Source organism: Leuresthes tenuis, unplaced genomic scaffold, assembly GCF_036924035.1.
Source record: "Leuresthes tenuis unplaced genomic scaffold, fLeuTen1.0.hap1 SCAF_21, whole genome shotgun sequence".
NCBI classification, from domain to species: Eukaryota; Metazoa; Chordata; class Actinopteri; order Atheriniformes; family Atherinopsidae; genus Leuresthes; species Leuresthes tenuis.
In genome coordinates this window covers 32,095,622-32,113,535 of record NW_027325375.1, presented here as the reverse complement: position 1 = coordinate 32,113,535, position 17,914 = coordinate 32,095,622, and the positions used below count along the sequence as shown (strand labels likewise).

Here is a 17,914-nt window from a genome sequence, read left to right as displayed (position 1 = left end):
ACATGCGTGCACGTCTACACATGCATGCACACACACACCCAGTCAGCTGATCTGTGGGGATCAATTGAAGGTTCAGCTCTGTTTCCTCTAAAATCCTTCAGCTGTGTGTGTTTGTCCTCCATCTCTAAAAATAGTGAAACATGCACAGATGCACACGTGCACACCCACATGCACACCCACTTCTCCCCTGAGACGGAGCAACAGCGCCTCCTGCTGCCAGCCTTCTGTTAATCGGACTCATGTGACTTTCTGTTGCTGTTGCAGGGCCGTGCCCACGCTCCGAGGGGCCCTGCTTTTGGCCCCCACTGTTCTTCTGATCTGTTTAAAAAACAGACCTGATGACTCTAGAAAAGGTTAATTATTGTGTCAAAATTGGACTTTTAAAATACATGTAAACATGCTTCTCAAACCAGTCAAACACACTTGGATAATCCAGCGGGTTTGAATCCCTCCTTCAGAGGGTCCCAGCTGCTCTGTTCATGCTCCAAACCTCCATCTTTGTGCATCTTTAGTAAAAACAGTGAAGTGTTTATCAATCCAGATTAATTCTCAGTCTTTTGTCAGGAACTGGGGCTGAAAATCAGGCCATTAAGACTAAAAATACTTTACCGTTTGCCATCATCGAGTCTTTTTCCCTTTAGCCTAAACGAATGTCACACAGATTTATTCCGATTTTTGGGAGGAGTTTAAATTAACTGAAATATAAAATGACTAAAACAGAGATGCAAATTTCAAAGTAAATTCAAAATGGCTGAATCCTTGTTGGGTTTAGGCTTTAAGAATAAAAAGTTTTCTAAGTTAATTTGACAGTTCGGACAGAACCTCGATGGGTTCGGGTCCTCGGGTCCGTTTCTGAAGGAGGATGCGTTCAGGTGTCACTGCAGCGTAGTTTTTTAACCTGCTGTTGTCATTATGGCCTCCAGGCTGCAGCAGGCTCAGGAGGAGCAGCGCTCCGTCCAGGTGGAGAAGGTGAGGGTGGAGGAGGAGCTGAGGAGTGAGATCGACTCAGCCAAAGAGGAAGCTCAGCGTCTCCGTGAGCTGCGAGAAGGAACCGAGAACGAGTGGAGCCGCCAGAAATACGCCGAGCAGGAGCTGGAACAGGTGCGTCTGCTGTCCAGGTTTCCCTCCAGCCCACGGATCTGAGCTAACGGCTGTGTTCACCGCAGGTTCGTATGGTGCTGAAGAAGGCGGAGCGGGAGCTGGAGTCGCGGGCTCACTGGGCGCCGCCGGAGGCCCTGCAGAAGTGGCTCCAGCTGACGCATGAAATCGAAGTCCAGTACTACAACAGCAAGAAACAGAGCGCAGAGCGGCAGCTGCTGCAGGCCAGAGAGGGGGTGAGCATCCGAGTTTAGGGACGTTTCCAGAAGAGTGAAGAGTCCCGAGAAGGTTTAAAACACTGCAAACGTGTTTAAAAGAGCGTTTCTGGTCTTATCGTGATTATTAAATAGTAAGAACCAGAATAATGAGAACGGTACACTAATATAACAGGAATATTAACCACGATATTAACCATCGTCAAAGTTCGATTCATCAACACATTATGATGCCAAACATTCTGCTTTAGCAGCGATTCCAGTCCACACGAGTTAAACTTTATCCAACCAAGGTTTCAAACAGAAAACAGGCGTCCGAGTCTAACAGGAAGACGAGCTAATCTCTGCTGTTAGTTCTCATCACAGCTGTTGGTGGTGTTTCAGGCGGAGAAAATCAAAAAGAAGAGGAGCTCCCTGTTCGGGACGTTCCACGTGGCTCACAGCTCGTCGCTGGATGACGTCGACCATAAGATCCTCTCTGCCAAGTGAGTAGCTTTCCCTCAGAGCTCCTTCCAGCTCAGGCAGCAAAGCTTTGGTTGGTCTCCATGTTTCTGGGTCTCACACAGTCATGGGAAACAGAAGCTTCCCGGGTGGAATCAGCCCGAACAGCCGTCCTGAACAGGACGTATTTGAGCCGTTGCGCTGAGACGATGGTTTCCGTGAGGTGAAACTGTGTTTTCAGCCTTGCATTAACACACCTCCCCCCTCAGACAGGCCCTCGCTGAGGTGACCGCGGCCCTGCGGGAGAAACTCACCCGCTGGCAGCAGATCGAGTCTCTGACGGGGTTCTGTCTGGTTAACAATCCGGGTCTGGGAGCACTGGCAGCTGCTCTGAACCTGGACCCGTCCTTCCTGGGCCTGAAACCTCCAACCCCTCAGCACCTCCTCCTCTCGGACGACCTGGATGACATGGACGAGGACATCCTGTCTCCTGGGACGCTGCAGTGTAAGTCTCCCTCAGCGGTGGTAATGTTCAGGCTGCTCTGTTTCATTCCTCTGATTCGGTCTGAGCAGCAGTGTTCCCTGTTGTTTCTTCCTATGGTTTATAAAAACCATCTTCCAGCCCTCCTCCTATTGCTTTACAGTAACAGGAAACCTTGAAGCTTCATGTGAGACTCACGACTCAACACATGTTCAGGGAGACAAACACTTTATGTGAATTAACTTCATGGTTCATCAATATGTTTTAAACTTAAAAGACAGTTCAGCGACTCTGCGTGTGTTTACCTGCGTTACCTCATGAACATCTGGACAGCTGCTGCTGATTTAATGCAGAAACACAGACAGAATGAAGCTGTTCCTGCAGTCAGAAACACTCCAGCTCTGTAGATACAGATAGTTACTGATCCCAGAGGGAAACAGGTTAGCAGTTAGCTGTGAGTTAGCATGTAGCTGTGAGTTAGCAGTTAGCTGTAAGTTAGCAGCTAGCTGTAAGCTAGCAGTTAGCTGTAAGCTAGCAGTTAGCTGTAAGTTAGCAGTTAGCTGTAAGTTAGCTGTTAGCTTTAAGTTAGCAGTAAGTCAGCAGTTGGCTGTAAGCTAGCAGTTAGCTGTAAGTTAGCAGCAGATGCTAGCACACAATGCTTTCTCATCAGCAGTAATGGACCAAGCCGGAGATGTGCACAGCGTAACTCGTAGTAATGCATGTGAACCGTTAATTACTGCGTTTAAACATTTTGGATATATTAACCTCATTAAACAGAACCTGGAGACCTCCATCTGTATCAGAAACATGCCGATAATGTAACGCTAACACAGCGAGAGTGAGGAGAGGACCGGTGCTGTGTTGGAAACACACCTTAAACACAGCTGCAGGTTGTCTGAGTTACAGAACGGAACCGTTCAGCTAGAAAGGTGAAACATGTTTCCTGTTCAGCTATACTATAACTCATCAGCTTCATTTAATCTGGTAACAAACATCATTTCTACACCTCAGACCTGCAGCATCCCATAAAGTCAGTGAATCTTTTCCCACTTTGTTTCCTTCTGCCAACACTTAAAGCCGCTCTGACTCTGAGGAAACCAGGTGATGCAGAGTTCCAGCTGTTATTTTGTCCCATTCCTCCTTAAACAGGTCTTAAGGTGTGCAGCAGGGCGGGGGGGTGGTTGTTTCTCTGCTGGGGACAGGTCAGGACTGCAGGCAGCCAGTCCAGCACCCGTACCTCTTCTTCCTCAGCCAGGCCTTTGGACTGTGGCAGAATGTGGTTTTCCATATATATGTAATATATGGTTTTGCTCCCTGGTCCTTTACACTGAAACTCCTCCAGATTCCCTGAATGCTTTAATGATATTCTGCTCTGTAGAGGCAGAAATATGCAGATCCCTTCCAGTCTTTCTCTGAGGAACATGGTTTTAAACAAACTGGAGCTCCTCTGAACATCTGTGTGAAACTGGATGTTTTTTAACAGATGAAACGAAGCTGATGAGACGGAACATGAATCAATATGTTGAGTTCAAACCGATTCGCTGCATCTTTCGTACTTTCTAAACTCCTTCTGGAGAAAACTTCTCGTTCTCTGTTGACTCTTAGAAGCTGTGGATGATGTGATCAATAATCAATAATCCCTGTTTCAAACTCTCTGTGAGGATCTGACAGCACTGAGTCAGTTTTATATGAAAACATTTGAGCAGAAAAGGAGGAGCTTCGTCTGACCTGTGCCCCGCCCACTGTCTCCTCCCCCTCCTCTGATTGGTCCTCTTTTCTCGGCCTCCTTCTCCTGATTGGATCCCTGCAGACGCGGCGTGGCAGATGGACCGGCGAGTGAGCGACCTGTGGCCCCTGAGTGGCATCATGGACACCCAGTCACCGTGGAAACAATCAGGTTGGCTCCCCTTTTCAGCCTCCCCCTCTCTGATTGGTTCATAATTAATAAGATGATGTAATCGTTTTGATTGATCTTCAAGAAGCTCAGACTCAGATTCAGCTGTAAATCCACAACAGGACGCCGGTTAAACCTCGATATTTAAAGACAAAATAACTTTATACACAAACATTTGATCATTTAGAGACAAAGCTTGAAGTTTTCTAAAGTATTTCTGAAACAATTACTTTTTCAGCAATAACCGCATTAAATGTAAAATAAATTTAATGTTGAAATTAGATCAATTTATTAGATTAAATTCATTCAGTTTAATTGAAAAGTCAAAATAATCTATAATAGTCTAAAATAAAGTTATTAAAATATTTTTTATCAAGTGAAGTATTTAAATTGCTTCATGGGATTTATTATTTTAATGTATATTTCTATATTATATTCGACAGAGGCAAAAGGTAAAGTTTGAAATGGCTTCTTTGCTAAGTTGTCTGTTCTGTGTCGACACAACACTGGTTCATCCCTTGAGTTAGGAGCCTTTTTTCTGCCTGAATGGGTCAAAGGTCAGAGTTAAGTGGCTGAACAAAGAAAAAACCTCTGAAAATGCTCAGGAACAAGGACTGAAGATGAGGGGAAAAAGCAGAAAATGTCCAAAGAAAAACTGTGAAAGAGCTTCAGAAAATCTCTGGATCTGGTCTCTGGATCTGGTCTCTGGATCTGGATCTGGATCTGGTCTCTGGATCTGGATCTGGATCTGGACTCTGGATCTGGACTCTGGATCTGGATCTGGTCTCTGGACTCTGGATCTGGATCTGGACTCTGGATCTGGTCTCTGGATCTGGATCTGGACTCTGGACTCTGGATCTGGACTCTGCATCTGGACTCTGGATCTGGATCTGGACTCTGGATCTGGTCTCTGGATCTGGTCTCTGGATCTGGATCTTGACTCTGGATCTGGATCTGGTCTCTGGATCTGGTCTCTGGATCTGGTCTCTGGTCTCTGGATCTGGATCTGGACTCTGGATCTGGACTCTGGATCTGGTCTCTGGATCTGGATCTGGATCTGGAATCTGGATTTGGATCTGGTCTCTGGATCTGGTCTCTGTATCTGGACTCTGGATCTGGTCTCTGGATCTGGACTCTGGATCTGGATCTGGATCTGGATCTGGTCTCTGGATCTGGACTCTGGATCTGGTCTCTGGATCTGGATCTGGATCTGGAATCTGGATTTGGATCTGGTCTCTGGATCTGGTCTCTGTATCTGGACTCTGGATCTGGACTCTGGATCTGGACTCTGGATCTGGTCTCTGGATCTGGTCTCTGGATCTGGTCTCTGGATCTGGATCTGGACTCTGGATCTGGACTCTGGATCTGGACTCTGGATCTGGACTCTGGATCTGGATCTGGACTCTGGATCTGGTCTCTGGATCTGGTCTCTGGATCTGGTCTCTGGATCTGGACTCTGGATCTGGACTCTGGATCTGGATCTGGTCTCTGGATCTGGATCTGGATCTGAACTCTGGATCTGGACTCTGGACTCTGGATCTGGACTCTGGATCTGGACTCTGGATCTGGTCTCTGGATCTGGTCTCTGTATCTGGACTCTGGATCTGGACTCTGGATCTGGTCTCTGGATCTGGATCTGGTCTCTGGATCTGGACTCTGGATCTGGATCTGGATCTGGATCTGGTCTCTGGATCTGGTCTCTGGATCTGGATCTGGATCTGGTCTCTGGATCTGGACTCTGGATCTGGTCTCTGGATCCGGACTCTGGATGGATCTGGTCTCTGGATCTGGACTCTGGATCTGGTCTCTGGATCTGGACTCTGGATCTGGACTCTGTCTCTGGTCTCTGGATCTGGTCTCTGGATCTGGATCTGGTCTCTGGATCTGGACTCTGGATCTGGACTCTGGATCTGGATCTGGATCTGGTCTCTGGATCTGGTCTCTGGATCTGGACTCTGGATCTGGACTCTGGATCTGGACTCTGTCTCTGGATCTGGACTCTGGATCTGGACTCTGGATCTGGATCTGGTCTCTGGATCTGGATCTGGTCTCTGGATCTGGATCCGGACTCTGGATCTGGTCTCTGGATCTGGACTCTGGATCTGGACTCTGGATCTGGATCTGGATCTGGATCTGGATCTGGACTCTGGATCTGGATCTGGATCTGGTCTCTGGATCTGGTCTCTGGATCTGGACTCTGGATCTGGATCTGGATCTGGTCTCTGGATCTGGATCTGGATCTGGTCTCTGGATCTGGATCCGGACTCTGGATCTGGTTTCTGGATCTGGATCTGGATCTGGTCTCTGGATCTGGATCTGGATCCGGATCTGGATCTGGATCTGGACTCTGGATCTGGACTCTGGATCTGGTCTCTGGATCTGGACTCTGGTACACTACAGTAAAATGAAGTGAAAACTTGGGTCTTCTTCTGCTTTTTGCTGCGTCTCAGTTGGAAAACTTCAGACAAACTTGATTGTTCAACTGCTTTGAAAAGTTTTTTCTTCTTTGTGACTTTTTTGTCTTTTTGTTTTTCCCTGCAGCTCAGAGTCTGATGCCCCTGCGACAGAGGATAGGAGACCCCGCGCTGGCTTTCAGCTCTCAGAGGTTGGTTGAGGGGCGGGGCTTACATCAGGAAGGGCGAGATCCGTTCACAGCGTCCCGTCCTCCGAGCGGCCGGCAGAATCGCAGCCGCTCCATTGGCCAGCTGGAGTTCCTCCCAGTGCCTCCTCCACCTCTCTCCGCCTCCCTGTCTCACCCCTCTATTGGCCCCGCCTCCCCTCCTTCCCCCAGCATCCTCTCTTTCTGTCCCCACAACCCTTCCTCCTCCTCCTCTCCCTGCGCTGATCCTTTCTCTGCCCTGCTCCTCCGTTCTTCCTGCTTCCACTCTCCGGAGGAGGCGTCCGACCTCCCAGCTGCAGGGGGCGCTGTGGCGAGCCAGAGGCATCGCTGTCGCTCGGGCAGCTTCGGGTATCTTCCTCTGCGAACAAACTGACCACTAACCAATGATCATTCTTTCAAAAACTAAACCTTCAAAATAATTGATCATTTAAACTATATACATTTGTGGATTTAAAGTTCCACGACAAAATTTTCTGTAGCGTGTAGCATGTAGCATGTAGCATGTAGCATGAAGCATGAAGCATGTAGCATGCAGCTTGTAGCATGCAGCATGAAGCATGAAGCATGTAGCATGAAGCATGTAGCATGTAGCGTGTAGCATGTAGCATGTAGCTTGTACCATGTAGCATGAAGCATGTAGCATGTAGCATGAAGCATGTAGCATGAAGCAGGCGAATCGTGTCGCTGCTCAGTGATGACAAAGCTGATAAAAAGCAAACATCAGCTGTGACACGAGCGAGTGGCCGACCAATCACAGGCGTCCATCGCTGCAGGTGTTTGGAGATAAATCCTCTCCTGAGCAGAACCTGTTCGATCCGAACGTGGTTTGACCCGAGCAGAACCTGTTCGATCCGAACCTGGTTTGACCCGAGCAGAACCTGTTCGATCCGAACGTGGTTTGACCTCAGCAGAACCTGTTCGATCCAAACGTGGTTTGACCTCAGCAGAACCTGTTCGATCCAAACGTGGTTTGACCTCAGCAGAACCTGGTTTGACCCGAGCAGAACCTGTTCGATCCAAACGTGGTTTGACCCGAGCAGAACCTGTTCGATCCAAACGTGGTTTGACCTCAGCAGAACCTGGTTTGACCTGAGCAGAACCTGGTTTGACCTGAGCAGAACCCGTTCGATCCAAACCTGGTTTTACCTGAGCAGAACCTGTTTGATCCAAACATGGTTTGACCTGACCAGAACCTGTTCGATCCGAACATGGTTTGACCTGAGCAGAACCTGTTCGATCCAAACATGGTTTGACCCGAGCAGAACCTGTTCGATCCGAACATGGTTTGACCTGAGCAGAACCTGGTTTGACCTCAGCCAGAACCTGTTCGATCCGAACATGGTTTGACCTCAGCAGAACCTGTTCGATCCAAACGTGGTTTGACCTGAGCAGAACCTGTTCGATCCAAACATGGTTTGACCTCAGCAGAACCTGGTTTGACCTGAGCAGAACCCGTTCGATCCGAACGTGGTTTGACCTGAGCAGAACCTGTTCGATCCAAACATGGTTTGACCTCAGCAGAACCTGTTCGATCCAAACATGGTTTGACCTCAGCAGAACCTGGTTTGACCTGAGCAGAACCTGTTCGATCCAAACGTGGTTTGACCCGAGCAGAACCTGTTCGATCCAAACGTGGTTTGACCCGAGCAGAACCTGTTCGATCCGAACGTGGTTTGACCCGAGCAGAACCTGTTCGATCCAAACGTGGTTTGACCCGAGCAGAACCTGTTCGATCCAAACATGGTTTAACCTCAGCAGAACCTGGTTTGACCTGAGCAGAACCTGTTCGATCCAAACATGGTTTGACCTCAGCAGAACCTGGTTTGACCTGAGCAGAACCCGTTCGATCCGAACGTGGTTTGACCTGAGCAGAACCTGTTAGATCCAAACATGGTTTGACCTGAGCAGAACCTGTTCGATCCAAACATGGTTTGACCTCAGCAGAACCTGGTTTGACCTGAGCAGAACCCGTTCGATCCGAACGTGGTTTGACCTGAGCAGAACCTGTTCGATCCAAACATGGTTTGACCTCAGCAGAACCTGTTCGATCCAAACATGGTTTGACCTCAGCAGAACCTGGTTTGACCCGAGCAGAACCTGTTCGATCCAAACGTGGTTTGACCCGAGCAGAACCTGTTCGATCCGAACGTGGTTTGACCCGAGCAGAACCTGTTCGATCCGAACGTGGTTTGACCCGAGCAGAACCTGTTCGATCCGAACGTGGTTTGACCCGAGCAGAACCTGTTCGATCCAAACGTGGTTTGACCCGAGCAGAACCTGTTCGATCCAAACGTGGTTTGACCTCAGCAGAACCTGTTCGATCCGAACGTGGTTTGACCTGAGCAGAACCTGTTCGATCCGAACGTGGTTTGACCCGAGCAGAACCTGTTCGATCCGAACGTGGTTTGACCTCAGCAGAACCTGTTCGATCCGAACGTGGTTTGACCCGAGCAGAACCTGTTCGATCCAAACGTGGTTTGACCCGAGCAGAACCTGTTCGATCCAAACATGGTTTGACCTCAGCAGAACCTGGTTTGACCTGAGCAGAACCTGTTCGATCCAAACATGGTTTGACCCGAGCAGAACCTGTTCGATCCCAACCTGGTTTGACCTGAGCAGAACCTGTTCGATCCGAACCTGGTTTGACCTCAGCAGAACCTGGTTTGACCTCAGCAGAACCTGTTTGATCCAAACATGGTTTGACCTCAGCAGAACCTGGTTTGACCTGAGCAGAACCCGTTCGATCCGAACATGGTTTGACCTGAGCAGAACCAGAAGACACAGATTAACAAACTTTCTCTTCCTTTTTCTCAGGAACATCATGAGCCGCTCAGACTCTGACTCCGCCCTCCCGCTGTCTCACCTGGAATCAAGAGGCCTGTACGGCTCAAAGCCACACCTCCTGCCATCCAGGCTCCACCCCCTGCAGGGTCCGGGCTCCGGCTTCTGTGGAGGAGGACGAGGAAGAGGAAGAGCAGGAGAAGGAGAAGGAGCAGGAGGCGGCGGCCTGGAGAAGAGTTCCAGCCTCGGTGAGCTGAGAGGCAGCTCCACCGGTGCCCTCGCCTCCGCCTGCTCCACCCGGTCCCTCTTCATCACATCAACAACAGACGGGCCGGTCATCTCCTCATCTGCCTCGTCCAGCTCGTCCGGCAGCGGCCGAGCGGCGGGCGTCCAGCCGCCGACCAGCAGGAGCCCCGCGGAGGAGGAGGGCGTGGAGGAGAGCGAACCGTCCGGCAGCCGCAGGAGGAACGCCTTCAATAAGATCTTCAAGAAGAAGCCGGGACGCCAGTGAAGGTCTGAGACCGACCCTGCTTCATCTGCTTCATCACGCCTCAGCTTTCATCCTTTCTGTTCAACAGAGACACAAACCGAGGAAGAACGTCCTTAAAGTTTAAGCCTCAGGTTGTGAAGCACCGAACTGAACTATTTATGAAAGAGTTAAAGCATAGAAACACACCAGTGACAGTCCAGCAATGTAAGGTTCCTCAGAGAGAAAAACACTGTGTCAGGAAGAAATGATAAGGAAAAAAATGTAAAGTATAAACACATGTTGGAAAGTTAATAAAACATTTAAGAAGTTATTTCTCATTGGTTTATTCTTAACTCTTCGTACATTACTTTATTTTATGGTGTTTTTTAATGATTTCTTATCTTTATATGTATGAATATACAGAGGAAAAAGAAAGTACACCCTCTTTTAGTTATAAGGTTAAACATATCAGAACAAGGTGAAAACCATCTGTTCCTCGTGGAAGAGTTAGAACCAGGGTCTCCTCCCCCGGCAGCTGGTGGTCACCAACATCTCCATCAGGAGACCTCTCAGCTTCTGGAGCTGTTCTGGAGCGTTTTTAAGTTTTCATTCCAGCTGTTGAACTGTAAAATTCTCAGAGCCTTCAAAGTTGAAGTCCATCTCTGCAGCTGTGGGGTTTGATCCTAAACTCTCCCAAACAGCAGCTCCTGTTTTATCAGTCTGAGCTATCTGCCCTTCAGCAGCATCACACAAACCTTACTGTGATTGTTGGCCTCTGTCCCTGAAAGAAATGATGATTAGATTCCTTAAAGAATGAAAGCTGGAAGTCCACAGACCGTCTGAGGGAATTGAACCCCTGATGAGTCCAACTCCAGGCAGCATCCCATCATCCTGAGCTACTCTTTCTGAGCATCTTTGCTGAACTTTAAAAGTCCTGAGATCATAGTTTCCACGTCTCAGAGGCTCAAAGCTTTCACCCAACAGCCTGAGCTGTTCAGCTCCTCACTGAAAGGTTGAATCCTAAAGTTTCTCTTTTTATTTTGGCTTCTAAAAGCCCAGCCGACTCTGAGCTGAACAACCTGCTTCCTTCTATAAAAGCCATCCCCAGGAGCTGAACCCCTCCCTCTGCTTCCAGAAGCTGCTCCATATCCGCCTGAACCACCAAACCACAGCTTCAGCCTCCTTTCTGAGCTGCTTCCATCCTTCTGTTCGGATGCTGAGCTGCAGAGTTTCTTCCTTTAAGAGCTTTGATCCCTCATCTTCACAAACTAAAAGCTGCTCAGTTTGAGCCATTAAATCAGAGACTTTCCACCTTAAAGCTTTCCACTCTTTCCTCTGGCCTCTGAAACCTGAAGACATTTAAACTCTTTAAGCAGCTCACAGGACCTGAACCTATGAGTCCCAGAGCAGCTTATTGAGCCTCTGAGGTACGACTCTGCTGGTTTGAGCTGCTTTCTTGGCACTTTTTCACTGAAACTGACGAAACTGACTTGAAAATATTACTGTAATCTGATTACTTTTATAAATATGACTGTAATCTGATTACTTTTATAAATATTACTGTAATCTGATCACTTTTGAAAATATTACTGTAATCTGATTACTTTTGAAAATATGACTGTAATCTGATTACTTTTATAAATATTACTGTAATCTGATCACTTTTGAAAATATTACTGTAATCTGATTACTTTTAAAAATATTACTGTAATCTGATTACTTTTATTAATATTACTGTAATCTGATTACTTTTAAAAATATCACTGTAATCTGATTACTCAGGTGGCTGTAGTGCAGCGCCTGCAGGACGCCCCACAGGTGCCAGCTGAGGCGGTAATCCAGACGCTGCCAGGTGACCGTGAGCGGGTCCAACAGCTGCTGCAGGCTGTAATGTCTGCAGGAGGACACACACCAGGCTGTGAAACTAACTCAAAGTCATCCTGGAACAGAGGGATTCGATTCGATTCGATTCGATTCGATTTATAAAGCGCCAGATTACAACAATCGTCATCTCAAGGCACTTAAGTAATATAGTCCAATTCAAGCCAATTGGAATTTAACAGGAAGAAACCCCTGGCAATTACTTTTGAAAATATTACTGTAATCTGATTACTTTCAAAATTATTACTGTAATCTGATTACTTTCGAAAACATTACTGTAATCTGATTACTTTTAAAATTATTACTGTAATCTGATTACTTTCGAAACCATTACTGTAATCTGATTACTTTTGAAAATATTACTGTAATCTGATTACTTTTATAAAATTACTGTAATCTGATTACTTTTATAAAATTACTGTAATCTGATTACTATTTTAAAAAAATTACTGTAATCTGATTACTTTTATAAAATTACTGTAATCTGATTACTTTTTAAAAATGACTGTAATCTGATTACTTTTATAAAATTACTGTAATCTGATTACTATTTTAAAAAATTTACTGTAATCTGATTACTTTTAAAATTATTACTGGAATCTGATTACTTTTTAAAATATTGCTGTAGTCTGATTACTTTTATAAAATTACTGTAATCTGATTACTTTTTTAAAAAATTACTGTAATCTGATTACTTTTATCAATATGACACCTGCATGGTTTTGAGGTCATGCAGGTGTCTCTCTTAAACACTCGTCCCTTCAACACTTCCTGTTTTTCCACAAAGTGTCAGAGGTCATGACCTCTGAAGCAGCTCACCGGCCTTGTTCCTGGAGTCAGACGTGTTTAACGGAGTCCTTCTTGGTGGAATTCTCCATCAGTGGTTCTCCTCCTTCAATAGAAATCTTAGAAAACGGAAAGTGGAAGCATGAATACAACATGAGATGGTGTTATTACATCATAATCACTCTAATTACAAGATAAATAAGGAAGAAACCAATGACATCACCAGATATTGGATATTTTGTGGCCCGTAATTTGAATATTCACAAAGCTTTCCTTTGCCAATCACCTGTGATCAGTTCCAGAGGCTTGTAATGATCGCTGTTATGGCCCCACATCTCTGGTCTTTAGACTTCTGTTCTGTTCATTTATCTTGTCGACGTCTTTCAGTCTGTGTTAGAGTGAGAGCCGGAAAATGACCCACTTCCACAGATTAATCTGTATTATCGGGCAACAGTTCGCCTGCATCGTCTTTTGGCTTCTACAGAAACTACAGAAATACCTTAAATCTTTCTTTACCCAGGATTCAGGTTTCCCAACTTGGATGTTTTTTGAACAGTTCACCACCAGCTTGGAGGCGGAGTTCAACCGGCAGATGTTCACCACAACATCTGGATGTTTGAGGCAGAGCGACGCCTCGATGAACCGCCGCTCCACAGGAAATAAAAACACTTTTTAATGTGTCCTTCTTTAATAAAATGTTGTTATAACTTTGTTATATTTGAGTTTTATTTTCATTTTCAGCTACAGGAACAACTCATGCTTCCAGGTGTTTGCAGGGTTCCAAAGAAAGTTTTACTTCCTGTTTCAGACGGTTTGGCTTCTTCTAACTTTGGGGTCCAACCAACATTTAACTGACACCAACATGGCCGCCTTCTGCGCTAAGCGTAAATAAAAACCTGAGAACGAACCGGTGAGCCCGAATTACCCAGAATGCAGTGCAGCTGTGACACTGAGGATTAAACTAAAGCTCAATAAAAACACCCAGTGACTCCTGCTCTGCCCCCAAAGGGCAAAGTTCAACTTAAAGCTGCCAGTTTGGTTCTTTCTGCTATTTGTTGAGAACCGAAGCAGCCAAAATTAAACCCATCAGTGTTTTGGTGAAGCTGTTCTCAGCTCATCTGGAGCTCTGCAGCCTTCCAAAGAAAGTTTTACTTCCTGTTTCAGACGGTTTGGACAGAAAGAAGTGAACTTTCTGCAGATCTCAGACATGAACGTCGGGTTTCTGGAACATCTGAACCTACGTGTGGTCGGGGATGTGCAGCAGGATGAAGACGGCCATGTGCCAGAGGCCGGCGCTCTCCAGCTGAGCGGCGTAGCTGGCGTGGAGGAGTCCCTGCCGCGAGGCGCTCAGGTGGCTGTAGTGCAGCGCCTGCAGGACGCCCCACAGGTGCCAGCTGAGGCGGTAATCCAGACGCTGCCAGGTGACCGTGAGCGGGTCCAACAGCTGCTGCAGGCTGTAATGTCTGCAGGAGGACACACACCAGGCTGTGAAACTAACTCAAAGTCATCCTGGAACAGAGGGATTCGATTCGATTCGATTCGATTCGATTAAATTCAATTTAATTCAATTTATAGAGCGCCAGATTACAACAATCGTCATCTCAAGGCACTTAAGTAATATAGTCCAATTCAAGCCAATTGGAATTCAATTCATTGTAATCATAATCCAATTAATTCATATGGAGCCAATTCAAAAGTTAATATCCTAGCTAAGGAAACCAACAGATTGGACCGAAACTTGTCTTCAGTCCAATCTCCCGTCCTGAGCCTGAGGGACTGTGGAAAGGAACGACTCCCTTTAACAGGAAGAAACCTCTGGCAGAACCAGACTCAGGAAGAAACCTCTGGCAGAACCAGACTCAGGAAGAAACCTCTGGCAGAACCAGAACCAGGAAGAAACCTCTGGCAGAACCAGAACCAGGATGAAACCTCTGGCAGAACCAGACTCAGGAAGAAACCTCTGGCAGAACCAGAACCAGGAAGAAACCTCTGGCAGAACCAGGAAGAAACATCTGGTAGAACCAGAACCAGGAAGAAACCTCTGGCAGAACCAGAACCAGGAAGAAACCTCTGGCAGAACCAGACTCAGGAAGAAACCTCTGGCAGAACCAGAACCAGGAAGAAACCTCTGGCAGAACCAGGAAGAAACCTCTGGCAGAACCAGAACCAGGAAGAAACATCTGGTAGAACCAGACTCAGGAAGAAACCTCTGGCAGAACCAGGAAGAAACCTCTGGCAGAACCAGAACCAGGAAGAAACCTCTGGCAGAACCAGGAAGAAACCTCTGACAGAACCAGACTCAGGAAGAAACCTCTGGAAGAACCAGAACCAGGAAGAAACCTCTGGCAGAACCACAACCAGGAAGAAACCTCTGGAAGAACCAGACTCAGGAAGAAACCTCTGGCAGAACCAGGAAGAAACCTCTGGCAGAACCAGACTCAGGAAGAAACCTCTGGCAGAACCAGAACCAGGAAGAAACCTCTGGCAGAACCAGGAAGAAACCTCTGGCAGAACCAGAACCAGGAAGAAACATCTGGTAGAACCAGACTCAGGAAGAAACCTCTGGCAGAACCAGGAAGAAACCTCTGGCAGAACCAGAACCAGGAAGAAACCTCTGGCAGAACCAGGAAGAAACCTCTGGCAGAACCAGAACCAGGAAGAAACATCTGGTAGAACCAGACTCAGGAAGAAACCTCTGGCAGAACCAGGAAGAAACCTCTGGCAGAACCAGACTCAGGAAGAAACCTCTGGCAGAACCAGGAAGAAACCTCTGACAGAACCAGACTCAGGAAGAAACCTCTGGAAGAACCAGAACCAGGAAGAAACCTCTGGCAGAACCAGAACCAGGAAGAAACCTCTGGCAGAACCAGTACCAGGAAGAAACCTCTGGCAGGACCAGTACCAGGAAGAAACCTCTGGCAGAACCAGAACCAGGAAGAAACCTCTGGCAGAACCAGAACCAGGAAGAAACCTCTAGCAGAACCAGACTCAGGAAGACTTCAGTCATCCTGGAACAGAGGGATTCGATTCGATTCGATTCGATTCGATTAAATTCAATTTAATTCAATTTATAAAGCGCCAGATTACAACAATCGTCATATCAAGGCACTTAAGTAATATATTCCAATTCAAGCCAATTGGAATTCAATTCAGTGTAATCATAATCCAATTAATTCATATGGAGCCAATTCAAAAAATAATATCCCAGCTAATGAAACCAACAGATTGGACCGAAACTTGTCTTCAGTCCAATCTCCCGTCCTGAGCCTGAGGGACTGTGGAAAGGAACGACTCCCTTTAACAGGAATAAACCTCTGGCAGAACCAGAACCAGGAAGAAACCTCTGGCAGAACCAGAACCAGGAAGAAGCCTCTGGCAGAACCAGAACCAGGAAGAAGCCTCTGGCAGAACCAGACTCAGGAAGAAACCTCTGGCAGAACCAGAACCAGGAAGAAGCCTCTGGCAGAACCAGACTCAGGAAGAAACCTCTGGCAGAACCAGGAAGAAACCTCTGGCAGAACCAGAACCAGGAAGAAACATCTGGTAGAACCAGAACCACAACCATGTGCAGCAGGATGAAGATGGCCATGTGCCAGAGGTCGGCGCTCTCCAGCTGAGCGGCGTAGCTGGCGTGGAGGAGTCCCTGCCGCGAGGCGCTCAGGTGGCTGTAGTGCAGCGCCTGCAGGACGCCCCACAGGTGCCAGCTGAGGCGGTAATCCAGACGCTGCCAGGTGACCGTGAGCGGGTCCAACAGCTGCTGCAGGCTGTAATGTCTGCAGGAGGACACACACCAGGCTGTGAAACTAACTCAAAGTCATCCTGGAACAGAGGGATTCGATTCGATTCGATTCGATTCGATTTATAAAGCGCCAGATTACAACAATCGTCATCTCAAGGCACTTAAGTAATATAGTCCAATTCAAGCCAATTGGAATTTAACAGGAAGAAACCCCTGGCAATTACTTTTGAAAATATTACTGTAATCTGATTACTTTCAAAATTATTACTGTAATCTGATTACTTTCGAAAACATTACTGTAATCTGATTACTTTTAAAATTATTACTGTAATCTGATTACTTTCGAAACCATTACTGTAATCTGATTACTTTTGAAAATATTACTGTAATCTGATTACTTTTATAAAATTACTGTAATCTGATTACTTTTATAAAATTACTGTAATCTGATTACTATTTTAAAAAAATTACTGTAATCTGATTACTTTTATAAAATTACTGTAATCTGATTACTTTTTAAAAATGACTGTAATCTGATTACTTTTATAAAATTACTGTAATCTGATTACTATTTTAAAAAATTTACTGTAATCTGATTACTTTTAAAATTATTACTGGAATCTGATTACTTTTTAAAATATTGCTGTAGTCTGATTACTTTTATAAAATTACTGTAATCTGATTACTTTTTTAAAAAATTACTGTAATCTGATTACTTTTATCAATATGACACCTGCATGGTTTTGAGGTCATGCAGGTGTCTCTCTTAAACACTCGTCCCTTCAACACTTCCTGTTTTTCCACAAAGTGTCAGAGGTCATGACCTCTGAAGCAGCTCACCGGCCTTGTTCCTGGAGTCAGACGTGTTTAACGGAGTCCTTCTTGGTGGAATTCTCCATCAGTGGTTCTCCTCCTTCAATAGAAATCTTAGAAAACGGAAAGTGGAAGCATGAATACAACATGAGATGGTGTTATTACATCATAATCACTCTAATTACAAGATAAATAAGGAAGAAACCAATGACATCACCAGATATTGGATATTTTGTGGCCCGTAATTTGAATATTCACAAAGCTTTCCTTTGCCAATCACCTGTGATCAGTTCCAGAGGCTTGTAATGATCGCTGTTATGGCCCCACATCTCTGGTCTTTAGACTTCTGTTCTGTTCATTTATCTTGTCGACGTCTTTCAGTCTGTGTTAGAGTGAGAGCCGGAAAATGACCCACTTCCACAGATTAATCTGTATTATCGGGCAACAGTTCGCCTGCATCGTCTTTTGGCTTCTACAGAAACTACAGAAATACCTTAAATCTTTCTTTACCCAGGATTCAGGTTTCCCAACTTGGATGTTTTTTGAACAGTTCACCACCAGCTTGGAGGCGGAGTTCAACCGGCAGATGTTCACCACAACATCTGGATGTTTGAGGCAGAGCGACGCCTCGATGAACCGCCGCTCCACAGGAAATAAAAACACTTTTTAATGTGTCCTTCTTTAATAAAATGTTGT

The 17,914-nt window shown here is 46.1% G+C and overlaps 1 protein-coding gene across 2 annotated transcripts in view; it reads left to right on the top strand.

The window, feature by feature from the left end:
- The window catches only part of LOC140279920 (stromal interaction molecule 1-like), a 33,773-nt gene extending 23,478 nt beyond the window's left edge, over nucleotides 1-10,295 (top strand). The window contains exons 8-14 of one of the 2 annotated variants that reach the window (XM_072375145.1): nucleotides 924-1,101; nucleotides 1,167-1,334; nucleotides 1,698-1,798; nucleotides 2,024-2,259; nucleotides 4,046-4,132; nucleotides 6,671-7,097; nucleotides 9,564-10,295. In XM_072375145.1, the coding sequence (XP_072231246.1) occupies nucleotides 924-1,101; nucleotides 1,167-1,334; nucleotides 1,698-1,798; nucleotides 2,024-2,259; nucleotides 4,046-4,132; nucleotides 6,671-7,097; nucleotides 9,564-10,041 (1,675 nt within the window). In that variant the 3' untranslated portion in view covers nucleotides 10,042-10,295. The remainder of the gene's footprint in view (nucleotides 1-923; nucleotides 1,102-1,166; nucleotides 1,335-1,697; nucleotides 1,799-2,023; nucleotides 2,260-4,045; nucleotides 4,133-6,670; nucleotides 7,098-9,563) is intronic. The other variant, XM_072375146.1, reaches the window with a different exon arrangement.
- The last annotated feature ends 7,619 nt before the right edge of the window (nucleotides 10,296-17,914 follow it).